Below are 26682 nucleotides of genomic sequence, written 5' to 3'. Positions count from 1 at the left end.
GCAGCGACTCCTCTTTGTCTGCCATGTAAACATTAGGTCTGTAAGTTCATACAACACTTTTTGCAGCAGTAGCAAGGAAATTAGACTGCTGTGGGTTTTTTCTGCCAAGCTTAGCCATGTACAACTTGGGAGAAGGGAAGTTGTTAAAAAGAGAGTTGTAAGAACTCAAGACAAGCCTAGAAAAACACACATATGGAAGTTACTGTCAAGTTAGAGACACTGCAACAAGAGTCTGATTTGGATCAAAAGTGGTGTGCAGTGTGTATATGCGGGTTTTCTAAATACACAACATTTAAAGGAGAGCCTTTTTCAGGAATCATTTGTAACCTTGGGAATGCCTTCTGGCTCCTTCCCAGAATTCATTTAGAGTAGGTGTCCGTTTTCCTAAGAATTAAAAGAAAATATAGTGTATGTTCAGGAGTGCCAGCTTATATTCTTGAGCAAAAGTAACTTCATGTTACACTAATGCTGTTCCTGATGACTAATGCACAGCTAACTTGGTTTCCACTCCTTCTCCTTCCTGCTCTGTCTGGGCTGCACAGATCCATTCACTTCTACCGCTGATGCTGTTGACGATGCCATTCCAAGCCTAAATCCTTTCCTCACAAAATCTAGTGATCACCTCTCTGTCTCTTCTGATGTACTACCCACTTTCACTTCTAGGACACCAACTCATGAGATGTTTGTTGGTAAAGTACTGTCTGACTGGCTTTTCCATTTCTTTAGTGCTGGGCAAATTAAGGATTTCCAAAAGATTACAAACTAATGAGCTTTAACTCTGATTGGCAAGGTCTAGTTTAAATTGCAGCCCAGTTTTTGAAGGTTTAGTGGTCTGGTTGACAGAGAGCACAGCAGGGGGTGGGTGAAAGAGGGGGCACACTTCATATTCCTTGTCATCCCAGTCTTATAGATCTATCCAGTATTTACTGAGAAACCCAGAGATCACTCTTCTTGAGGATATCTCCCTCCCTGAAAAAAAGAGGGTGAACATGTCACCATTTCACCAACAGCAGGGATGGACAAAGAAGTACAGGCTGTAGGCTATATGCAGCCCACAGGGCAGGGGGACATTTTGGCCATTTTAAGTCCAGGAGAGTCCTTTTTTAAAAAAATGGGATGTGACTTCTGGTCACTTCTGTTCTAAAAAAAAATGTCCTGTTCTGGTCCTAAAATGGTCTGGGGGGCATAAAACATAGCCAAGATGCAGTAGAAGGAATTTAGCATTGTTTTTGTTTTTTTTATAGTGGAGGGGTGCAGACCCAAGGTCTCCTAGGGGTTACTGAGGACTCCCAGCCTTCCACAGCTGCCCACTCTTATCAACCACGTTGGGCAACCAAATAAGTATAATTAGCAAAGTTTTGACAGGTTGCACAACAGGCTGTTATGGGTCACATGTAGCCCATAGAGTTTAGCAAATGTGTGCCCTTGGTTTTCCCTAAATTAGTGTTCAGAATTTGAAGCAGATGTGGGCCAGTCTGACTTCAAAAGCATAAATTCCAAGACTGTCATGTCATACATGGAACTTGCAATTTAACTTTTTCTGGTTCTCTAGATCACTTCAACCCATTTACTGACTCAAACCCCTTTGTGACCACCAAATATGCATCCACTGTTCAGCTCTGTCACTTTACTTCAGGTATAATACAAATGCCTTAAGAGTTTTACACTTCCTTATGTTTCCAGAAGTGTAAAACATGGCATTTGAGCCTCGTGTCTTTAGGTAGTGTAACATTTTCCCCTTTTAGAAGTTGTCACTATATTGCCTGTATGTATGTGTGTGTTGTAGATGTAGTCTTAACTTAGCTTCCAAATCTTTGGGTAAGCAAATAGAGTATGCCCTGTTTGTTATTTCTGTCTTTCTATAACATTCCTTCTCTGCTCTTCTGCTTCATATGCCTTTATCAGATTCTTTTTGTGGTCCACAAGCTTATCCCAATGCTTCCCATTTCTGCAGTGAGCCCTCAACTGTAGCTGGTCTATATGGAGGTAGGTAAACATTTTCAAAAACCAGGAACTTTGGTTCACTTTGCAGACATGGGTAGAAAAACAATAGCTATCTCAATTTCAGGATTGTCATTGGCTTATTGCCACCTTTCGAAAGCAATTGAGTACAGGTGAAAATTGGAAGCTAGACCAGAATAAAAGTACCAATCCCTTCATTGTAGTTAACAGATTGCAAGCAGACTGCAAGATCATGGGGATTTTTTGTCATTGGTAAATAATTTTTTAGAAAAATCTGTTGAAAGCAAGAGTGGGAGACCTGTGGCCTGACAAGCTAGACAACAAAATGATTGACACTGTATTCCAGCATAATTTAAAGGACTACTCTTTTACCACCCCCAACTTGCAATATTGAACATAGATCCAAAGTATTTCAAAAATAGCTTGGTGTTATGCCTAAAAATTTGCAAATGTCTTTTTCAAATCAGATATTCCAGTGTTAATATCTCACATTTTGGTTATGTTAAAACAGATTTTAAAAGCTGTTCATCAACAGGTAGTTGCTAATCACGGCATTTTAAAGCACCTAGAATTGCATGTTTATTTTATTTCCCAACATTTCTTATAAGTAACTTAAAGCCATTGCCCTGTCTTCTTCCTGAAAATGTATGTTAAATACAGGTTGAAATGTTCAACAGACCCTAGCCCCAATTTAAGAATGTGTTAGCTTTCCCTGGTAAGGAAACACCTTCATTATTCAGTGAAGAGAAATGTTTATTTATTTGTTTGTTTATTTACAGTATTTATACACTACACTTCAGCCCTAAAGGCTCTCAGAGCAGCTTACAATTATTATTTTTAATTAGTTGGTTTACAGTGGTCCCTCCACATTTGCTGTGGTTGGGGTTGCAGGACCTCCATGAAAGTGGAAAAACCACAAATTAAAAAAACCCACTGTTTTTTGTTTTGCATTTTTACCTGAGAGAATGTCCCTCTCGGAATCGTTACATCCTCCAGTGCATGTCTGTGGTCAACATTTGTCAGAAGTTGACTATGAAATTGCTCTGGAGGACCTACAAATGCCTAGAGAAGAGTTCTTTCTAGGAATCTCTAGGTCTTCCAGCATGACTTCTGGTGGAAGTTGACCATAGAGTTGCGGTGGTGGACTTGGAGATTCCTAGAGATAAAGTGTTAATTAAATCTGTGAATAATCAAAGCTGCAAAAGTCAAAGCCGCAAATGTAGAAGGCCAACTGTATTGTGTTAGGGGTATTGAAGTGATCAGAGTCCTTAGGAAATAGTCTACATCATTTGTATGACTTTTGTCATAGCACTGCAATTCAGATTTTCTGTGTTGGTATTCCTATGAATGCATTATCTCACCTAAAATAGAATAATGGTGTAGGAAGCTGCTTGATACAAACATGTCATCTGGAGTGGTGCCATGCTTTTTTTTTTTTTTTGTACTTAATGTAACAATACTAGTCTTAAGAACATAACCATTTGGGGCCCTAATCCATGTAACGCTGACAAATGGACAATGTAGAAATGCTTTTCCATATTATATTAAGGTTTGATGCAGTTCAGGTTTGGTTCATCTGTCTTTGCTTCCGGTCACAAATCTCTTGTAATAGTGCTTTCTTTTACATTTTGTGTTATGTACTTCCTTCTGCCCTGAATCTACTGCCAAAATATTTAATAAGATGATCCCAAGCTCTGGTATCTTGCATTTCAGTATTCTGTTATGACTATGGACTTCTGTCATACTCCTCTGTCTATTTCTCTGAGCGAGAAAGCCTTTGTTTCTAGGAAAAAAGCCACCATGAATTCTAAAACCTTTTTCTATTCCATCTCCAACTGTATGATAGATTGAGGGGGCCAAAACTGCTGCATACATGTGCTTATATACTAAAGGTGTATTTGCAACTCTTTCTGTCCCTTGCCATAAATTTCGTAAATTGAAATGTACCATTTCAGTACTGCATCAGACTGATCTGATTAGGGAAGCTCTTCTGGAGCACTCAGTGTGCTTGGGATTCATCATAGTGATTCTCAGTAAAATGAAAGAAGCTTAATAAAGACCTATAAAGAAGACCTATAAAGCCCTAAATGGCTTGGGCCTAGGATACCTAGAGGACCGCCTCTCCCCATACAATCCGCCCCGCACACTCAGAACTTCTGGGCAGCAACTACTGAGGGTCCCTGGGGCAAGATTGGCCTCCACAGCCAGGAGGACCTTTACCATCTTGGCCCCGACCCTCTGGAATTCGCTGCCCGGAGAGCTCCGCTCAGCCACCTCCCTAACCCACTTCAAGAAGGGATTAAAAACCTTCTTGTTTAAGATCGCATTCCCAGACACAGGCTCCAGTTAGTCTTCCCCTCCTCCGACAGCAGTGGTCATGCTGGCCAGAACTGGTTTTTAACTGTAATTTTAAATTGTAGTACTGTATGTTGTGGTTTAATCATGTTGTATTGTATTGTTTTGATGGATGCTGTTCACCGCCCTGATTGAAAGAAGGGCGGTATACAAATAAAATTTTTATTCATTATTTATTATTTAATTTATGTGATTCTGTGTATGTGTGCCTAATATTCTGTATAAAGAAATCGATAGTAATTGTGTTTCAAATGATGGAAGCTCCTTCTGATTCAGTTATGATGCCATATTGACATATATGTTTAAAACATTTGTACATTTTTAGCAAGAGGTATTTTGTAAAAACATGGAAAATAGAATGTGTAACATGGATATCAGATGGAAAAAGAATTTAAAACAAGCGCTTGGCTCATGACTGACCTGTATTTATGGACACAGGAGCTCAGGGTTAAAGTAATCGTGATATAGGTTCTAAATCTGAGTGAACTGTTTGTGGCTTAGTGGTGTGGATGACAGAGAAGCTATTGGGGTTGGGAAATGGTAGTGGAGACAACAAAGTCAGGAGAGCCAGAGTATGCCATTTTGAACACTACTTAAGAACAGTGGTGACAGGTTTGGTGGAAATGAACTGAAATCAGAAACATTGAAGACTCTCAGTATAGCAATGACCAAAGAAAATTCACAACTGGTCATCTAGTTTTGAAGAATTCTACTGTTTCTGCATTAAAGGCAACACTGGAAAATTCTAGTTTTAGAAGCTGGGCCTGTGTGTACTTCCACTCAGTACCTCTATTTTGTATGCAACAAGCAGTTTTGATGTATCGCTTCTTGCATCATAGACCTTTCCTCAAGGATCACATATCATGCAGTTCCTGCAGACTCCTTTTCCAGTGTCTATCCATCATCTGTTTATTGGCCACTGAACTGCTACTTGTACGGCAGCTGAGAGTTCACATACTGCGTATAAACAAGCTTAGCATTCTTTCAATGTCTGTTTGTAGGGTTCACTCCATCTCCTGTTCCATCGCAGCCCCCTGCAAGCCTTAACGTTGACTTTGAGTCTGTGTTTGGAAACAAAACTTCAAATGCACCAGTGGATTCTGGTGGTAGGTCTTTTAAGTAGCAATTACTTACTATTGTGCAAAGAAGAGAGAAATCTCAGGGCATGCCAGAAAATTGCAGTGTTTTTATTTTTGAATAAACTTTCATGGGATCCCTAAGATTTTTCACTGGTTGATGAACCCATGTTTATTGATGCTTCTCTCTCTCTCTCTCTCTCTCTCTCTCTTTCTTTCTTTCTCCCTCCTTCCCTCCCTCCTCTTCCCCCCCTCCCTCCCCTCCCCTTCCCACTGAAAGTAGTAGGTCCTAGTTCACAAAAATGCTTATGTTGCAGTAAATCTGTACATTACAACAAGACCTTCCCCTGCATCAGATTAATATTGCTACTACTCTGGCATTTCTTTTTGGATCCTGGATGCCAACTGTATGGGAGTGAGGTTTCTTACCAGCAAAACAATCAGTATTCGCCTACTTTTTGACCCAGAAACATAGCAACACAGTTTATTCTAAGGCATTTTGAAGCTTTATCATATCTAGCTTTTTTACATAAATATTTTAGATCTTAAAGGACTTCAAAATATTTGATAATGCACCCTGCTTTTTTTTATTCTTATTTTTATTTTTTGGAAAGCATTTGATGAATTGGGTGGACTCTTAAAACCAACAGTGACTTCACAAAACCAGAGTCTTCCAGCTTCCAAAACACCACCAAACAAGTTAGTCTTGGATGATCTGGATTCATCTTTAGCCAATCTTGTGGGCAGTAAGTATATTTTTGTAAAAGTTTTACAGTACCATCTCGTTAAACAGTTTTCCAAAAGAAGAAAAAAGAAAAATTAACAGTATGCTTCCAATTATTTTCCTTTCTTGTAACAGATCTGGGCATTGGAAATGGAACAACTAAGAAGTGAGTATTTCTTAATCTAGCATTAACGCAGCACATCTTCACTATGTTTTATGGCATAGTGTTCCTTGATGAAGTTCCTTGATGTGTTTGTTACTTGATGAAATTCATTGGGAGGAGACAAATACTGACCCCACCCTCAGAAATAGTAATTCTAGGTGGAAAGGGAAGAACACTGGTATCACTGCCTCTTCCTTGGAGTTTTTGTTCCTGAGTGTTCCTGAATCGAGTTTATTTACCCCATGAGAGAAGGAAGTAGCCTTCAGAATACCAGATCTGTTGCTGTCTTTTGATGATCAGCACTGCTCAACATTAACCAGGGTCCCTCATTAGGGACTACATCCTCTGCCTTTACCCCTTTAAACTTCTTCATGCCAGTTTGCCATATATGTTCCTGCTTTGGCCTCTTCAATGTGAAGTTTAAGCCCGTGGTGAGCTATTTATCTCATGGTGGATTTGCATGAATGAAATTTGTCTGCCACCATTTTTTTTTTAAATCGAACTAGTTTTTGACGGCTTGAACAGGTTTTTTCAAGTTGTTGAGACTCATGGGGAGACAGAGAGAAATTGTTTGTAACTTTTTAAAATTGTTCTGTATCTCATCTGCCTTTTAATATGTCTGCAAGAAAAGGAACTGGAAAGGAATAGCCAAGTAAGTATTAATATGTTAAAACATTTGTTTCAAGTGATGTGAATTGGACGCAGCCAGGAGAAAAAAAACTAACAGGAGGCTCCAACTGGCAACCCAAAGTTGCGCCTACGACAGCATGGAATGCTTCAACAATGGTAAGCAATTGTTATCATGTCAGCAGTTCAAAATGTAAAAGTCAATTGAAGATTTGGGTGGGAGAAACAGAGAACCTGGTACCACACTGTTAGAGCCCAAGTAACTTCATAGATGTCACAATAGAGTGTATTACAATGGATATTTGTTGGCCATTTGTCTTAAAATCAACAGCCATAGACTTCCTCAAAAATTTCATATCAGATCATTTCATCTCTCACTCACGTCAGATCAGTTCATCTCTCAATTCTTCTCTTATCTCTCCCTTAAGAGGGTGAGTAAAACAACTTCCCAGTTTTTGCAGTGCTTCTAAATTAGTGTGTATTAAGTATGACCTAACTGCTGGTGGATATTGTGCCCCACTTGTGCTCTTTTTGCATTCTCAAATAAGACGTTAAGGCATATTTTTAGTTACTGCTTGCCAAGGAAAGTTAGTAGAAGAGGAGAAGGATTGAGCACTTTTTCCCACATATATGTTCTCTGGAGGCTTCAGTTTGAAGTGACATTGTGAAGGGAAATTTAGTTGGGAAACCCTCATTCCCCTGGTGACATGTAATTCTGTGCTAAACATTCATGTACAAAGATTGATGCTTCTAAATTAATAATGTTACTCCCAGAGCAAGATGATAATGTGATACTACTCTGTCTGAACTGTACCACTTCATGTTGTAGATGTTGGAATAGTATGTTTGGATGCTTTCCCCAGTCTATGCACTTAGAAATTCATTATATTGTTGAGAGGGGGGTCCATTCCAGGGATAAGGTCTGTGTTCTGGCACAGTCAAAGCTAAGAGTTCCTAATAGTTTTAATGTTAAGATAGGAAGGACTAACATGTTTCCTTCATCTTCTGCCTTACCTCTGTTTGTTGTCTGGGTCCCTTGTGAATACTTTGCCTTTTATTGGTGGATTCCAGTATTCCTGAAATCCATGGTTTTTATTTATTTATTCATTTGCTTCTTTAGGGGAAGCTTGTCCACACGAAACATATTAAAACAAGTGCTGAGTTTGCGTTGTGGACTCATCAACCTTGCCACTGTCCTTTTGACCAGATGCTTCATTTAAATAGCTTTGGATTATAAGAATTTGTGTTTTCAGGGTTGTTAAGCGCACTTGTGACTAAAATGCTCTGTGTATATTCTGTTGTGTAAGTACTCATTTCTAATCCAGTGTTATTGCATTATGTAATTGTTCTTCCGGGGAAAAACAGAATGGCATGCATTTTCCACAATACGTAAGTGAACAAAACCCGCAGCCTTTATTTGCAATCAAACTGGCATGCTGATATTAACCACTACAGCAGAACCTCATAATCCTGCTATTTCACACTTTCCTTATGTTAAGATCTTCGAGCATGTTGGAAATCTTGAGCAGCTCTAGATCTTATGGGTGTCCTGCAGGTCTCTTGATGCCAATGATGGCATGGAAAAATCCTACAATGATTTTTTTTCCCCTCTTGCTTCAAACTCTGCCATTTGCTGCCAGATAGCTGGTGTGGGTGTGCGTGTCTGTATTGCCTTTTTTAATGCATTTGAATAAAGTAAATAAAAAAGGCACTTGTGTGTGTGAATAACTGCATGAAACCTCACAGGCTTCTTATTCACACTCCACTATTTATAGCCTTGATTTCAAATGGGGAGAGACCAATATGTCCCAAAATGCTAAGTAGGGTGGTTGAAAAGCTGATCATAATTTTTGAATTCTCCTTCTAAAGGGAGTGCCATCTCACTTTTTTTAGAAAAAGCGGCAATAATAGTGTTTAAAATGACAGCACAACTGTACACAAAGGATCAGTAAGCCTAATTGTTCATAAGAGGCAATAAGAGCTAAAGGATAAAGTCACTAATAGTTTTAATGTACAGTATTCCAAATACTCATTTATGGTAAATTTCTTGCTTTCTTAATTTACTGTGGGATGTTCCCTTATTTTTTACAGCCTTGGGTGTGGTTTATTCAATCTGCTTTACACATTGATATTTTGGATATTATGAATTGCCTCATATCTGCAGACTTAATTACTGTACTTTATTTCTTTAGCTCGTCTAGTTATAGTGATATCTCACTTTAGCATAATTTGTTTCTTCTTTTGTGTTACTGTTGGTCTTTCCCTGTACTCTTTTCATTGTGGGGAAAATCCTAAACTAGCCTTAAGCACTCAAAAGTCCAGCAGCTGTATGGCCATATGCATCCATATGCATAATATCTTGCTTTTTCAGCTTTATGAATATTAATTGCTGTATCATTTCATTAACCATGATAGCCAGTGGCAAGTTGGATTCTGTTGTCCAGTGGATTTTGTAATTCATGAGAGCAATTATTTCTGAAAAGCTATGTTGATTTTATTCACCTTCCCTTTGTCCAGAGCAACTTTGTTTTCAGGAGATTAAATCTCTTGAAGAAATACTGCTATGTCGAGTACTGGCCTAACATGCAACAACGCTTTTGTATTTCCTCCTTTAGCTTTGATAGCTGCACACAGGAGAAATTTCTAGTGTGGGTTGAGCAGTCATGTATGTTCCCAGGTTGGCATATTTAGTGGGAATTTTCATCCATTTCCCAAAATGTATGGATTATGATGTGGGAATATGTCAAAAGTAGAGGTTTGAGTGGAGCTTAACTCAGACTATGTTGCAAAAATAGCATTCAAGACCCAAGCCTGTCCCCTTATTTTCAGGAGTTCAGAAGTTTTGACTGCCTAGGTAATTGTGAAGGCTGAGACTCTGATATGAAGATGCCTGTCTTCTTCAATTACACTCCTATATTTAATAAAATTCTTGTAAGCTGTGTTTTAATTGCAATATCTAGAGGCCATCCAACAAGATATGCTAAAAACCATGAAGCCCTCCATATAAAAACATGCCACAGTCTAAACTCCTGATAAGAACTAACTAGCAGTAACATTGATCAGATTAAAAAGTTTCCTTTGTTTAGGTTTAAACAGAGTTCCTTTTCAGGTACAATTGCAGATGCTAATCTGTGGATTTGTGATTGAATGAAGTTCATCAAGTGGGGCTTAGTTTGTTTTTGGTTTGTTTTTTTTATAAAGCCTTAGGAATGAGTTGACAGCACCTCTGTTTGTGCTTGTTAGAAGCTCCTTTACTTAAATGTAATCACTATACATGTTGTCAGTTAGGCCTCTTTGGGAAGATGCCACACTACCTTGTCATGGATCAGGTTGTGCACCAGCTGTCATGTGTGACCTTGGATATTTTCAGCAGTGTTAACACAAGAAAGAATTCCCTTCAAGGACAGCAATGTGGCTTTCTAGGAATTTGCTTGAGTGCCAGTTACTGGCTATATTGGTAACCAGGAGATTGGCTGTGGCTGTCACTTAACTTTCCCAGTCCAGCCAATTCATTACTGTTTTGTGGAACTTTCGTCACCTCTTGTCTTATGTTTAATATTCTCTTTATTAGGCACCACCTGTCATGGCCTATCCTGCTACAACACCAACGGGAATGATGGGATATGGAATGGTAAGTAAACTTTATTTCTAGGTGTGGAAGGATAATTTTTGTTTCAACTGTTAGCATTGTCTTTCCCCCACATCCCGTATATGTATGGAGTTAGTGAGAGGGAGGTACATAGAATGACATTCCGTAAAGAAACAACTGAAAACCTAATAGAGCAAAGAAATTGGTTTCAGACCTTACTGTCGCATGAAAGGCCTGTTTGTAAAGCAGAACATACATACCAGAAGGCCCTTGTGGACCTAAAATGGCCCAGGGAACTCTGAAAATGTGGCAGAATTACATCTCTGTGTCCCTTGAGGGACATTTTGGGCCAGAGACTTTTAGTGGCTGATTGGTGCTCTGATGGCATCAACAGTGGGTGTGTTAATATAGCCTGTGGGCCATTTCCCCCAGCCCAGTTCTAAGGCTTGAGGTGAGATTGTTCTGTGCATCGTATGACAGAGCATTCTCTGTGGTTATGCTTGAACTCTGGACCACTTCCTTTTTGACCTCATTTCTCCTTCTTCCAGGACATTTATTTGGCTTCTCTGCCTGCTTTTAATTGCCGTTCTTCCTTTTTCTCTTTTTGGACAAAATTTAAATTTGCAGATTTCTGCTGTTTTAATTATAACTATTATGTGTCTATTGTTTAGCTTGTTCTACCCAGTAGTATCCCTAATGTTGGTGTCACCTGGTGTGGTGCTGGTTTGTGCGCTAGCCACCCAACTGTAGGGGAGGCTGGACAAGTGAGGCATCTGGGAAAGCATGAGGGGCATGTGCTTGCGCTCCCCCTGTGCTTTGGCCTGCTGAGGTAAACTGGCCAAAGCAGGGGGTGGCGAGGGGCACGTGTGTGTGTGCTCACCCCTCCTTCCCCCATGCTGGGCCCTTAGCACCAAGGTAATTTTACTGTTTCTTTGGTTTTCAAAGTATCTAAACCAGTCTAAACACTATTAACTGTGGGAGTTCAGGATAAAAAATTTCCAGACTATGTGCAGAACATAGTAGACAGAGGTGGTTAATTCATCTGTATGTATGTTATTATAGTATGTAGAGTGTAAATATAATATCATCTGGTATTTTAGTGTGGTCAGTGTATGAAAGGAATATCCCGAGACTTACAAAGAAGTTAATTTTGGTAAATTTTTGATTTAAAAAAGCCCTGTAGCTAATTCCATACTAAAGCATTAAAATGAAAGCTTTAGTTTTGATGAGAGGAAGTATTTTCTATGTGGAGGAAACATGCACCATACCTTCACTTTGTTAGTCATGAGAGAGTGGAAATGGGAAGAGAACTAGAGGTCAGGAACAGTGATTTCAGTCCTCTTTTGGAGGTGACATTAAATGTTAAACCGTTTTGATTTCTGAATATTTTTTCTACAGTGCCGTTAGCTATACTTGATGACTTTGAAGCATTTTGTTCTGTTAGTGGTTTTAAAAAGACATATGTGCAATTAATTCTGTGCTCTTCTGGATTTTTAGCCATCTCAAATGGGAGGAATACCAGTACTGACACAACCAACCTTAATATATAGCCAGCCTGTCATGAGACCTCCAAATCCTTTTGGCCCGGTATCGGGAGCCCAGGTGGGTGTTAAATTGGTCATTAAAGCTTTAAGGTTCCAGCAACACAAATCAGTTCACAAGAAGCAGGATCTACTGCATGTTGTGTTGTTATTTTTTAATGGCATATTTGGTTGTCTTGTCAGGAAGCACACTGTTTCTGTTTCAGAAATAAAATAGCTCTGCATAGAAGGTTTGTAGCCCCGGTAAAAAAAGACAATGTATTTGTTCAGAGTTTTTGCCAGTGCCTCCTTTTGAGACCGAGAGAATGTGACTTGCCTAAGGTCACCCTGTGGGTTTTCATTATCGAGTGGGTACTCGAACCCCAGTCTCCACAGTTGTAGTCCAATTCTCAAACCACTACACCATGCTGGCTCTCCCTACTACACTATAGGCTGTTACTACAGTACCTCTGTTTATTTATGTGACACTTGTGCATGGAAATTTCATTCATGCAGCCTGAGATGAAACTCAGGGGCTGCATTACTTGTATTCAGAGAAAAGCAAGCAAGTTTTCTGAGGCCCAAATTATTCCCATACCCAAGATATATAAAGACAATAGACTGTCCAAAAGAAGATGAAATTGATATATCCTTTTTCTGTGGCCCAGTTTATATTTGAATGTAGGTAGTTGTTAGTAAATATGAGGATATCTTCCTCTACTTCCCTGACAAGAAAGTGTGAAATGCGCTGTTTTGAGGCATGGTGGAATTGTGCAAGCTAAAACATTGCTATTATTTTTTAAATAGAAGGCTTGCGATAGTTTTATGACAGGGGTTCCCAACCTGGGGTGCCCAAGAGGGTGCGTGGTGGAGTTTCAGGGGGAGTGATAAAGAGTGGCTTGTGTCCTTGTGTCATGAATCATCGCTCATTTTTTTCTGGATAAATTAGAATTTAATTGCTCAATTTAGATTTGCAATTTACCCACTAAGTTAAAAGCTTATCTTTTAAGTGCAGTCTGTTCACCTGTAGTATTGTATGTGATTCAATTTGTGGTACAGAAATTGGAAGTTAGACTTCAGATGTGATACTCCTTTTGCAGGGGTTGTCAGCATTAATCAAATATTTCTTAGGGGTGTGGGGCACAGAAAGGATTGGGAACCAGTTTCATGAGATGCATACATACTCTAGTGTAATGGCAGTGAATGTAGATTTGGATGTTCAGCAGGTTGCATGAACTGTAAATCTCTTAGAACACATGGTTAACATTTACCGCTGGACTGTATCACTTCACAATGCAGGCAAAATGCTAGCATGATGAAGGAATGAATGTTCAGTATCTCCAACCAAAAACACATCCTAGCATATCCAGGAAATGTGCTGTTTTGAGGCATTTTTTTTTTATCATGGTGGAATTTTGCGCAATAGTCAGCTTTTCACAGTCAGGAAAATTTTGATGAGAGGAAGTATTTGGACACAGCTGTTCTTCCTACCCTCCCTACTATATTCATAACTGATACAGTCTGAAATGAATTTGAACCATGTTTCCTTTCAGGGCATCTAGATAGATCCTGACTGTGTGCATTAAGGGTGAGGAAATACATTTCCTCTGGAAAACCACACATGGTGTTGGAGGTATATTCTTGATTTAGGCACTTGCTGAGTTGGTCACTGGATTGTTTTGTGCTTCATCCTTGTGCTTGGTTTTACTTTGCTGATGTCAGATTTATTAGCGTTTCTTGGGAAGGAAACAAAGGCTTGTTGTGGGAGAGTGTTTGGTGCCATGAGTTTTGGCAGTGTTGGGCCTTCACTCTGCCTCCTGCTTCTTCACATTGGAGGTATTGTATACTCTGTGCTCACTGCGAGTTCTGGAAGAGCCTCCACTTCTTGGTCACTTGTTGGTGTTGGCAGGTCTTTTGTTATTTAAGCTACATGTGTTGGGGAACCTTCCACACAAAGTGTTGCAAAACTAACTTGAATGGATGAGCCCCAACTCCCCATCCATGCCATGAAACTAAAAATGGTCATTCATTGCACCGTCTCCTCTTCTTCTGTCATAACCATCTATGCAGTTTACTCTTCCTCTTTGCTTCCGTATTTACTTCCTCATTTCCAGACACACAATATGAGAAAACATTGTTTGATTCCTGACCTCTACAGCCCATACACTCAAATGTCTGTGTCCCAGTTGAATCTGATCTCCATGAGCAAGCCTCAGGTTTATAAAAAGGAGACTCTAGCTGCTGTGGCTCCCAACAACTGCTACAGCCATGGATGAAGAGCTTGTTTCTTCATAGATACCACATTGTTTCCTTTACTGTTCAGTCTAGGAAGCACTGTGCTCTTGGGAGAAAGTGAAGGCTGCAGCAGTTGTTAGAACTAGCAGCTACTACAGTCATTAGTAGTTTCTTGCACCTTGTAATGTCAAACTTTGGGCTGCTTGAATTCCACATGGTGGTATCTCCAAACAGTGAATTCTTCCTGTGTAGTAACAGGAAGGCACCAAATATTGGTACAAAAATGGCAGGGGAGGATTTCAAGGGGTTGTAGAAAACTATTTACACATCATGTTTTGAATAGAACTCTTCCTTGGGGGTGACTGATTAGATCCAGTTGTTTGAAAGACAGGCCAAAAAAGTTTCATCCCCTAGCTGAAGATAGTAAATGTGCTTCCCTTCATATAATAAAATAGAAAATGCAAGAATATCACATTCAAAAATAATCTGAACAAGATTCACTCATGTTTAATTCAAAGATATAGCTGTGTTAGTCTGTAGAATCAGTATGTGGAGAGATCCTGTAGCACCTTTGAGACTAACTGAAAGAAAGAAATTGGCAGCATGAGCTTTTGAAGGCTTCAGTCTACTTCCACAATGTTAATAGAGATGTGTAGGCAACATGTATTTGAATAGATTGTAAGCATATTCTCAGCAGGGCTCTTAAGGGGCTGCCCAGCTGTAAAATGGCATGCTGCTGACCCAGTGACCAGTGCAGGGGTCCCTGGATGTGGTACTGTATGAGTCTAAAAGTCCTCAGTGCATAGTGTATACAGAGCACATGGCTGCTCTGAGAAGCACTAGACTATGCAGGAGGTTTTTTGTTTTGTTTTGTTTTGTTTTTTACTTCTTGTCCCTTTGAGTCATGTCCTGGGCTCAGGTTTTGCCATCCAATGCACACTTGGGATGAAGCTCCATTTGGTGGGCTGTACCTCTGAATGAACATGTCTATGATGCTATGATGGCTTTAGGCAGAAGGAGTAGAAATAGATTTATAAACAAAAATTCTGCATTCTTACCCCATTTCCCTCAGTAGAGGTAGGAAGCTAGCCAATACCAGGTCAGCTAGTATACTATGTAGCCCAACATTGCTTATTCTGTTTTGCAGAAAGTGATTTCCTATCAGTTGCTTTCTGAAGCTTTTAAGTGGATGTGCCAGCGATTTAAACCTAGAACCTTTTGCATGCAAAGACTGTGTTGTTCTACTACTAAACTGAGCTCTTCCTAATTTCTGAAAGTATAGTCAGTTGTGGCTTCATGATTGGATGCCTGGCCTCTTCTTTCCTCCTTCCCCGCATTGTGCTTCATGTGAAGGCATCACATATGTATCTGGCATCCCATACTTATGTTCAGTCACCAGCTTTATCTGAATTTCCTGGTGGAAAGTGACCCTAAAGATGCTTTGCTCTGTATACTAATTTCTCCTATAATGGTGGCAACCTGGATTGTGTCTTGTCATCAGCAGTAAGGTTTTTTAAAAAATAAAAAAACAGCCAGAAAGCAGAGCCACTAACTTACAGAGGGGCCATTTTCATAAGATGGGTTTTGGAGAAAGCAAACAAAGCATAGTTGTGGTAACAACTGTTGTAAGAACAATTCCAAATGACCCTGTGTCACATGATGTGAAAACATTGGGATAGGTAGATGAAGTTCAATGGGCATAAATAAATCAGTGCATAGTGAAGTGTTTGGCAAGTCAAAACTACGATAAGAGATTGTTCAACTCTAGCCCCATTGCATTCTTCCCTTCATGCCATGGGATGGATTTGTCACTAATCTACATATAAACCCCCCCCCCCCAAATTTCTTCTGCAGATATTTGTTCCTTTTGCAACATTTAGCACCTAATGCTGCAGACTGGCCATGTTTGATGTGCAAATACCAAATAAATAGGAGGTTTATCAAAGGTTGCTTTGCTCTGGCTTCTGCTGTTGGCTGGCTGAGATGCTGATTGGACCTGTCTTCTGTATCTGCTGAGATAATACCAGGCTACTGGCTGAGACACTGGGTGTTTCAGCCAGTTGCATCCAGTTCACCTTTGCTGTGGGTAGCCCTCTAACCAGCATCTGCCATACCATTGGAGCAGGTTCAACTTTGCATGCAGTCAGACGTCTCCTTTTAAGCAGCCTGCTTCAGCCCTAAGTACCGTCCTCCTAACTGCCTCCTCCATCATTACATTTTCTGCCTTCATATTTCTCTCATTGAGGCCTTCTTTTTCTCTTTCCCTCTCTGCCATCTTCTCTCCCAGCTGTCTGCAGCTTCCAGCCCATCCACTCAGAGTCCTCACAGAGCTTCAGGAAAGGATCCTTTTGCAGAGCTCTCCCTCCAGGATTTCTTGTAGGACAATTTAGGTATTGCATGCTAACTCTGGGAGCCTTGACAACGTGCAGACTGTCTCCTATGTGTCAACACCAATGTATAAACCCTGAGCACCTCCCTTGTGATATACATTATCACATTAAAATAACACATTTGGGGGCTCCATAGATGTGCATGTTCCGATTCTGTGGCTCTATATAAACCATGGCAGCCAATGTGGAATTCAGGAATTTGAGGAGCATACTGAGAATTTTTCTTTGTCAAAGAAAAGCTTCTAGTCCTTATAATGCCACAGGCACATATGAAGAACGTCTTTGTCCTTTGTTTGTTGAAAATGATTTTAAAAGTTAAGAGGCTTGGATTATGTGTATGTGAGGGGAGAGAAGGGAAGAAAGGGGGCTCTTCACCCAAAAGGAACAGTTGGCAGTTATGGTTCTGTGTCTCCCGTTTAAGAGCAAGCCCCCTCCAAATTATGTATGTATGTATGTACGTATGTATTGGCCATCTCATACCATTTACACTTGCAAAATAACTGGGACCACATTCAAAAGAACATCTTTTTCACAAACTTGGAAGTCAGCAGAAGTAGAAAAATAGTAGAAAAGAATAGAAAAACAAGGAGTGATTGTAGTTTTGTAACTCATCGCAACAGTGCACCTTTCCTATTTCACTGTGCCCAGGGGGTATGGGATATTTTGGCATTGCCTTCTGGGTTTAAAGTCCCAGGATCTTTTTAAGAGAGAGGTTTTAATTTATTGTAGAAATATACAGACCCGTTCACAGTTTTTAAATACTGTTTTCTGCATAATAATTAGTTGTCATCAGTACAACTGGTCTCACATCCTCTGATTGCCATTCCCAAGAGCTTCAGGTTACAGTTTAAATTCTGTATTGAGCTAGTGGATGACACAAACACAGCAGTCCTCATGGACACACTGCACCCACAAAATCTTTGCGGCTGGGGTAGAATAAAGTCACTGGCTGCCTCACTTACTTTTGCACTTTGCATGAAAAAGGAAAGTCCTTCCCCCCAATGGATTTATGCTTCATTGAACACAGATGGATATCACTGTCTTTCTGGTTAACCACCAAGGAGCTCTATTTCATGTTTAAGCTTTTGGATAACCAAAGGAGAGTTTTGCTGGCAGTAGAGGCTGAAGGTGATGTTTTGGATGTGCGATGCTGATGCTGTCTTGTCTTCTCCAGATACAGTTCATGTGACCATGCCAGACAAAGCGGAGAGGAAGGGGAACAGTTCCAGAAAGACACGTGCTCAACAAGAAACCCTTCTTTCCAGCCAGATCAAAACAGATGGTGGCTCAGACTCTCGTTCACCCAAATTGTCCAGTAAAATCACACAAGGCCCACGACAACAGTGGGAGCACCAGTATAGAGAAGCCTCAGCATCCTCCCGCACTCGGTATAAAGCCAAGAATTTGCCATAATTTTGGTGTGGGATTCTTTTTTCTCCCCCCCCCCCATGACTTAACATGTCAGTAACTTTCATCATCTGTTGCATAACTTCACTCGATACTACACAAAAGGAAGCCTCTTGTTCTCCTATGAAGGGTAAAACGTGTACCTGGAACTGCCCTATGGAACAAAGAGCTGGGCATCCTCTTACCATTAACGCCAATGACTTTTCTCTAGGGGATCAAATCCTAACTCTAATTTTACAATTTCCTCTCTTCAGTCATCATAAACGTTAGACTCAATAATGAAAAGTTTAACTTTAAAAGAAAAAGAATTATATATTCCGTTTGCATAGACATTCCTTTATGTATTATTATTGTTTGTATTTATTTATGATTATCAGTTTAAGTAACAGTGTATCGCAAAGTCTCCTTTGTGGGGAAATGAGTGTGGATGTATACAATATGTCTCCCTCTTGGATTTCTTTTTTCTCCCCCTTCCTGTTTTTATCCACAAGAACAATGCTGGTTCAGACCCGCATCTTCATTCAATATGCACCAAACCACACAGAGCACTGAGTATGTTCAAAAGGTCTGAAAACACCAGTAATCAAATTTCCACAGAAATTAAGAGTTGATGTATTAAGTGGTCAGTTCTGTTAAGGACTGTGGCAAGGAAGATGGTGGGGGCAGGGAGACAGCTGACTGATGGGGAGGAGCACAATATTTCTGATCGGGCATCAGTGCTTCTGGAAAGAACTTTCCTTGCTTTGTGCTTGGCATGTCATTTATCTTAACACTTGACTTACGGCCTTTCCAAAATGAATGTGAGGAATTGCTTTCATTTTTAAAGACTTTCCTTCTTCTCTGTATAAAAAACAAACAAACCCACACACAACAAATGCAACTTCTGAGGTATTATGTGAAAAAAACCTGCTTTGACCTCCTTGCCCTTTCATTTGGCTAGTGCCATCTCCGTGATCATGTACCATGACATAGAATAAAATCTCAGAAGGGAAGTAGCATCTTTAGTAAGGGCATAATCCACCATGAAGTTGTCCATCAGAAGCTCCAGTTTAATGGGGGTTTGTGCCAGAGAACTTCCAGGTGTGTTGTCCTCTTGGTGTGTAGGAGTCCTTTTAGTTTTCTGCATAATTTGAAGCAGCACTGTTGATCGGTGCTTTGTGTAAATACATCATACCAGTTTGGGTGGCATCTGGGGCCTTAAGAAGGATAGTCAAAGGTATGAAAGCAATTCTGTACATGAATTAAGCATACTTGCTGCATTGTCTCCGCAGATTCTATTTTTGTTTAAAATCTTAAAATGTAAGTTAGCAAAAAAAATGTGGATTTTCAAATAAAATGCAGCTTCCACAGAACTTTTTGTTACGTTATGAAGGTCTGCAGTGGCTGGTGGTTGATGTTTTTGGCTGTGAGGCAAAATATGTTTTTAGTTACTAAAAGTGCCATATACTGGAAGGCTGGTGTGTATCAAGTGCAGATTGACATTCTAGCTGCTTTTCCACGTGTCCCATCAAGGTAAGTGATAATGCGCACTTAAACTGCCATCATAGCTGAAACTGCTTGTACATCCTCACAGTCAACTAATCTTTTAAAATCAACACCCCTCAAAATCCTCTAGTCAAAATCATGTAAGATTAAGTGAATTTATTTCTAAGTGAGTAATGGCAAAATTATATCAATTTCATTCCACTGGTCTTGTGCCAACCTTCCATTGATTCAACTATGCATGATGAAGGGAGCCATCCCAGTACTAGTAAATGTCCTGGGCTGTTCTATGTCCAGCTGCACATCAGGGAGAAGAGTAGGACTAGAGCCATGTGCCCTGATGTCTTTAGATAGAGGGCTTCCCCATCTATAGAGAGAGAGAGAGAGTTATGTAAGGTCTCTCTCCTAGTCACCCTTTCCTCTTTATTGCTCTTTCACAGGAGGATGTATTTTATAGGAAACACTAACATAGGTTATATCTAAGCTTCTCACAATTGCCACAAAAGGTGCAGCACTGGATTGTTCAGGAATTTGGGATGCTGGATATTGTATTACCACAGTGTTTAGTCATTAGCTGCATTACCACAGTGTTTAGTTATTCTTAGTCACTGAATGCTTGTTTCTTAGGTGTTGAATAATTGATGCAAGACCCTCTGACATACTTCAGAGACATGGAAACAAGAGCCTCGAGTAACCTTTGGGCCATGACAAAGGATTCCTGTGTTTCTGCCTCACCATGTGCATGCCTAACATCTTTGTTTTAACATGGGAAAAGGCAACTGCAGCAGGTCTTGGGGTTAATTCCCTCTGTTCCCCCCCTCCCCCCAATCCATTGTGGAGCACAACCCCACCAGAAATGTGCTTTCCCCAATTTTTCAAAACCAGAAGGGGCTATACATTTTTTCTCATTTAGATCACAACCCCAAACATTTTTGCCGTGTGTTATTTTGTGATCTTCCAGATATGCTAAATTGCAATGCCTAGCATTCCTCAACATTTGTTCTGCTGGCTAGACTATTGAGAATTATAGCCCAAGAACTATTCAACTTGCATGGCATGGTATAGTTTTCTTTCCAAAGTTTCAGTTGGTTGTAATCAATAAACAGTACAACAAACATGGCACCCCAAACAAGGGTGGGTTAGTTTATTAAATCACCTTGAGAAAAAGCTTTAAAGGCAGCTCTTGCATAAAACCAATGGACATAACTGGCTGAGATTTTACAGATTGTTTCTATAGGAGTATTTTGTATGCAGACAAATTCCCACATTTCTACTTCGTATTCAGGTAGGCTTCTGGCACATAAAATGGTCTGCTGTAGAAGGGTAGAATAACTTGGATGATGGCTTTCTCCTTCCTCTTCCTTCCTTTCTTTCAGTTAAGGTTTTAACTTATTTCAGTATTGTTAAGCTATCCTTCATGCCTTTTTCAGTGGGAAGGCAGGGTATAAATGTAATAAAGAAGCCATTAGGATGGGCAACAAATACTTTTTTAGTCCCCATCCCAAGTCATTGTTAAAGGCACCTAGCCCATCCCCTTCTCACTAGCTTGATTCTGAAATTTTGCAGCCCATTTCTAAAGGCACCTTGTCATATAGATTGCCCCAACGTATGCAAGGAAACACACAATCACTGTGTTTTTTTCTTTAACAAAAACGGCACAGCTGTTCTTGCTCAAAAACTAGTGCCTTTATATAAAATTTGATGGGTTTCATTTTCTCAGAATGGGCAGCTCTGATGAGAGACTAACCCCATTCTGTCAAAGAGCAAAAATATCAGAGCCTTTGCTGATTTTCAGCTAGTTAATAGAAGGTACAAAGCTTCAGAGTACTGAATCATGTATCTATCCCCTCATTAAATTGAACAACCTCCAGATCAGCCAAGAAGAATCTGATACTTTTCAAAACTGAATATCGAGACTGGTACACACCCGATGTGCGAACCTTATACTCTAGTTTAGCAGTGCTTGTGTAACCGTAGCAGTAATCTGTTGCTCCTGGAACTCTTTGTCATGAAGAGACATAAACAATAGAGGAAAAAATTGTCCCCACTTGCCCTCAGCAAAATCACTTGTATGTATATACTGTGTACAATATACACATTTTTGCTAAAACATCCAGTTAAAATCTTTTTAATATTTAAGTCATCTACTAAAGTCACTCTCACCCCCCTCCAAAAACCCTACAGTCTATATTTGTTCTCCTGCTAACATTTGGTTTACCTTTTCTTTCTTTTTAAGGAAATACGGATTTGATCATCTGGTAGGTGATGCGGCGGGTTGACCTACCACTGTCATATTTTTGTTCAATCTGAGCTTTGCTTGGCATTTCCTTGATATCTTCATGAATTGGCATGGCTTGGCCAACTATACTCATTAACTTCACTTCCAAAGACCCCAGATCCTTGTATTTCTGGAATTCAATGCAGAAAAACAATTATGCTATTCAATAATTGCAAGTACTCTTGAAAAGCTGCCATTCCTCTCCCCCTCCTTTTTTAAAAAAAATAAAAAATAATCACCTCCTCACAAGCATCAAGTCAGCCAGCAAAGCCTTATGGGCCTAATCCTTTTTATTGCACTCTTGTAAGAGCTTCTCTTAGGTTCTATATTTTGCATTTTGTTTTGTGACTGGTCATTTGAAGGTAAACTGGCTTAATTTACAATTCTGATTGCTGAGGCAAGCATGTCTCTGGAAATCACACTGAGGGAGAAAAAAACAGTCTCATTGCAGGGAATACACATTAGAGAATGTGCATTGGTACCTAGTTTGGCACTCTATGTCCAAGTGTCACTGCATAGATAAATGTGCACGGTGGAGGAGAAGGGAAACAATACAGTCAGCCCTCCATATCCACAGATTCAACAATCCATGACCTGAAAAAAAAAATCCCAAAAACCCCCACCTTGATTTTGCCATTTAACTATTGTCTGCCTTCAAATTGTTTCCAAGTCTTTTCCAACTAAGGCAGTCCTATCACGGGGTTTACTGTGGCTGAGAATGTGTCATCAACTCAAGGTTACCCAGAATCAAACCAATCATAGTCCAATGCTCAAAACACTACACCATACTGGTTCTCTATACAATGGCTCTCTACTACACCATTGTATATAATGGGACTTCGGCATCCAAGATTTTGGTATCCATGGGAGGCACTGAAGCGAAGCCCCAGCGGGTACCAAGGGCCCAATGAGCCCTGGTGGTGCAGTGGTTAAATGTCAGTACTGCAGCCACTCACTCACAAACCACAAGGTTGTGAGTTCAATCCCAACCAGGGGCTCAGGGTTGACTCAGCCTGGCATCATCCTCCAAGTTCAATAAAATGAGTACCCAGTTGGGGCAATTAGCTTACAGTTCTAAACTGCTTAGAGACTGCTTAGTGTAGTATGAAGTGGTATATAAATGAAGCTGATATTGCTATTGCTGTTTTGAATATTTTGGATGAAATAATATGTTACCAAAAAAGTGAAGATTTTTATTTGAAACTTTAAATAAAAGAATGGAGGCAGAAATGCAAATGAGGAACAGGAATTGCCTAGAATCCCATTGCCTGAGAAAGCTGGGATATAAATCCATGAAGTAAATAAATAAAAATAAATAGCCACAATGGCTAAGTTGGCAACTGCTAAAATGCTTGCTCTAGCTACTATATGTAAATGTCAGAGTGAAGCTGCTTAGCTTAAGCAGAGACAATCTCCAGCTGAGGGTGAGCTCCTGTATTTCCAGAGAATGACAACCAGCCAGCCAATCGCCAAAGACCATTCTGAAGTGAGGAGGAGGTAAAAAAAGAGCAGACTTCTTCTAAAATTCTGGAAAACACTTGATTACTTAATGTGTGATTGTTAGGTTGTTCAGTACATAAGTCACTAGGAAATGGTGGAAATTTTTCCTACGTTTAGTAGCAGAAATATCTGGCATGCCCTCATTTATATCCCCTCCCCAGAAAAAACAGATCCTTACCTTGAAATCTTTGCTATCTTCATACAGGATGGGGGGAAGAAACTTTCTGCATGGAACTCCTCGCATATACACCTCATCCTCTTGCACATTATCACCATCATCATGTGTATCTTTCTCTCCCTCCAAAACAGTTTTTTCCTCACTTGGTTTGTTCTCCACAGCAAGCACAAGTTCAGATATTGATTCCAAGCTGATACATTCTGCCTCTGCAAAAAGAGGGGGGAAGCATTTCGTCTTTGCTGCAGGCAACACAGGGAATTCTGGCAGGTGCTCCTTGACACACTAACTCACTTACTTTGAAATTCCTTCTTTTGCTAAGTCTCTACTCTCTTCTTTGCATCAGCATATCCTAGTACAGGACAATTAAAGGATGGGAGTGCCAAAGTGTGAAGTAATCTTTCCCCAGTGTGACTGACTACTTATTGAAGTAATGCTTCTTTAGCTTTGAATATAGACTTAGAGTAATAGTAACCCATCCCCATGTGAAAACAGAGACCTATTCCCTTTTGCTTACTGTTTTCTAAAGCAGTGGTTCTGAAGTTTGGTCCTCCAGATGTTTGGCACTATAGCTCCCAGAATTCCTGGGAGGACCACAGCCACTATTCTAAAGCATCATTAACATAGATAGTACTGTAAGGATTGCACATATTTCTTATTTTAAAAAATCCTCCTCTTCCTCCTCAGAATCAACTTTGTCAATGAAGCCAAACTGGCTTTTTAGGAGGTGAATTTTGAATGCGTCTGCACAGAATACAAATTCTGGCTAAAGGTATCTCTCAGTTGTCAGCATCACCAAACTGCAGTTTCCATGTTTCTTTTGTGGCACTTCTAATCAAGCATAAAGCTGATTTATGGTAAAATATACATTAGACAATGTGCATCGCATAAAGATCAGCATAAACACACAGGCTAGATATTTAGTGTCTTACTAAGGTTCCACATTATTGATCCTCAACTGCCCAGGTGGCTTGTAGTCCTTTAATAACCATGGTTAGTTACTAATGTTCATTTCCACAGCCTGCTAGGAAGGGGAGAGACTACCTGGCCCAACCTATTTGCACAATGTAGTTGGCCCTCTGTATCAGTGGGCTTTCCATCTGCAGACTGGAACATCTGCAGATGGCCCTACCCTGTTCTTGTCATTGGCAGTATGTGCATGTGGGCATGTCACCACTGGCTATATTGGGACGAGTTCCCATTATATTTAGGATCCGAAGGGAGAGGTCTGAAACAGAACCCCTGTGGGTACAAAGGGCCAACTGTACTACCCTTTCATCATGGCCTCAGTACAACTCAAAATCAACCTATTTTATATCACGTGGTACAGATGGGAATTATATCTGGACTACCACTTTCTCTCCCAGAATGGTTATCAACAAGATTATTCATTCCCTAGGAAAGGCTTGGACCATGATCTACCTGGAAGTAGGATGAAAGAAAAGGTGTTAACAGACTTGTATTCTTGAGCAGGGTGTGTGTATGTGAGAGAGAGTGTGGCAATTGCATTTCTCTTTGTAGTCCTTGCATTCACTTGAGAACAATGGTGTGAAGTACTGTAGTACACAGTAGAGAGAGACCTTGAAGCCTCAAGATGCTTGTAACAGAGGGCCTCAGAAAGTGAAGACATGCTAATATGTTGTTGTGTCTTCATTTCTGACTTATGGTGTTCTCTCAGCAAGATTTGTTCAAAGGAAGTTTGCCACTGCTTTCCTCTGAGGCGGAGTGGGTTTCCATGGTTGAGCATAGATTTGAGCCATGGTCTCCCAGGGTCATAGTCCAACACTAAAACCACTACACCATGATGGCCTCTCATGATAATATATTCAGGTGTAAATTCTACTAGTTCCAGCTAGAGATCCACTAAAACAGTTGCTGAATGGATATGCCAAAACGTGTAAATTCTACTGACTGAGTGGAATTATTCTTGGTACTAGCAACCAACCAGAGAAGGCAAAAGATAGGGAGCCTGTGGCTTTTCAGATTTTGGACTCTCATGACATATTTGCCTCAACCAGCATGGCTAGGGATTATGTAAACCATAGTACAGCACCACTGACAGCCATAGATCCAATCCCTTACTCCCCTGATATAGATACCAGTCTCTCAGACTTTATTCACAGGCTGGGAAAGTTCCTAGGCAGGTAGATTTGGTTTAGGTTCAGAGAGGGGTAATTATCAGAGGACTCGGAACCTGTGCAAATTTTCCAATTGAGGCACCCCTGTAGCCTTGGTTGCTAATACTATGTCCTCAATGCAAAGTGCATTACCTGTGGAGTTACTGTGTTCCAACTCATTTCCAGGAATCTGTAGGCCAGCACCTTGGGTAAGAAATAACTTTCTGGAAAGTTACAAGGCAGAAAAAGGTAACATCAAAAGTTTGCAAATGTTAGCATCTTTTTTTAAAAAAAATAGTAGCATATTTTTTTTCTTTAAAAAAAGTTCATTCTGGCAAGTTCCATTGATCTATTGCTTGAATTATTCCTTCATCCACTCTTTCTTAGATTCACACCCAGAGGTAGCAAACTGTTTCCCTTGAGATGCTTGAAATAAGGATCCTGGTCTTCCAGGGCAGAAATGTTTCAGAAGTGACTTCTTCCACATTCTCTTAACCAATTCAAAGAAAAATGAGAAAGCTTTCCTTTTGCTTGCCTGAGAACATCTAGTCCAGTGTTGTTAATGTTGACTGGCAGAAGTTCTCCAGGGTCTCACAAAGATCCCCCCCACATGCTACCTGGAGATCTGAACCTAGCACCTTCTGAATGAAAAGTATGTGCTCATGCAAAATGCATAAAAGGGCTTGTTGCCTCTGGCAAGATCACTAGCACACTGGGGGAAACCATCACAGTGTAATTTGTGGTTTTTTCTTTTCTGTGAATGCTTGGAAAAATAAGGGGCTAGATGTTCACACACCCAACAATTTGTTTTGAGTTTTTTGTTTTTGTTATACATGTTAGAGCAGGGATTGGAAATGGTGCTTATATTGTTGAGCACTGCCTGCCGAAGTAATCTGTCAGAAGCCAAATGCCATTGGAGAGAAGGGCTGAAGCCAGTGAAAGTCAGCACCAATGTCCCCCCCCCCCTTCTCTCCCCCTCCCTCCTCCTCTCTTCCCCCCCCCCCCTCTTACTTACCAGCAAGCAGCCTTTTGAACAAGAGACAAATCATTCTTGCAGAGACCTGAACTTGAGAAAGCTTTTG

The 26682-nt window shown here is 40.2% G+C and overlaps 2 protein-coding genes across 9 annotated transcripts in view; one reads left to right on the top strand and one right to left on the bottom strand.

The window, feature by feature from the left end:
• The window catches only part of PICALM (phosphatidylinositol binding clathrin assembly protein), a 77828-nt gene extending 58428 nt beyond the window's left edge, over positions 1 to 19400 (top strand). For 2 of the 8 annotated variants that reach the window (XM_042456346.1, XM_042456345.1), the window contains exons 13-23: positions 543 to 689; positions 1906 to 1986; positions 5319 to 5423; positions 6008 to 6139; positions 6253 to 6283; positions 6967 to 7066; positions 8273 to 8296; positions 10479 to 10538; positions 11994 to 12098; positions 16539 to 16641; positions 17816 to 19400. In XM_042456346.1, coding sequence (XP_042312280.1) covers positions 543 to 689; positions 1906 to 1986; positions 5319 to 5423; positions 6008 to 6139; positions 6253 to 6283; positions 6967 to 7066; positions 8273 to 8296; positions 10479 to 10538; positions 11994 to 12098; positions 16539 to 16631 — 878 coding nt within the window. In that variant the 3' untranslated portion in view covers positions 16632 to 16641; positions 17816 to 19400. The remainder of the gene's footprint in view (positions 1 to 542; positions 690 to 1905; positions 1987 to 5318; positions 5424 to 6007; positions 6140 to 6252; positions 6284 to 6966; positions 7067 to 8272; positions 8297 to 10478; positions 10539 to 11993; positions 12099 to 16538; positions 16642 to 17815) is intronic. The other 6 variants (XM_042456353.1, XM_042456352.1, XM_042456350.1 and 3 more) reach the window with 5 other exon arrangements.
• Positions 19401 to 19475: 75 nt separating this feature from the next.
• Positions 19476 to 26682, bottom strand: part of CCDC83 (coiled-coil domain containing 83) — a 33247-nt gene continuing 26040 nt past the window's right edge. Inside the window, exons 6-9 of the mRNA XM_042456990.1 lie at positions 25754 to 25829; positions 23487 to 23692; positions 21749 to 21938; positions 19476 to 19897 (exon numbers count right to left, since the gene is read on the bottom strand). Of these exons, the coding sequence (XP_042312924.1) occupies positions 21762 to 21938; positions 23487 to 23692; positions 25754 to 25829 (459 nt within the window). The 3' untranslated portion in view covers positions 19476 to 19897; positions 21749 to 21761. The remainder of the gene's footprint in view (positions 19898 to 21748; positions 21939 to 23486; positions 23693 to 25753; positions 25830 to 26682) is intronic.

The sequence above is a fragment of the Sceloporus undulatus genome, chromosome 3 (assembly GCF_019175285.1).
Source record: "Sceloporus undulatus isolate JIND9_A2432 ecotype Alabama chromosome 3, SceUnd_v1.1, whole genome shotgun sequence".
NCBI lineage: Eukaryota > Metazoa > Chordata > Lepidosauria > Squamata > Phrynosomatidae > Sceloporus > Sceloporus undulatus.
This window is presented reverse-complemented; position numbering and strand designations above follow the sequence as displayed.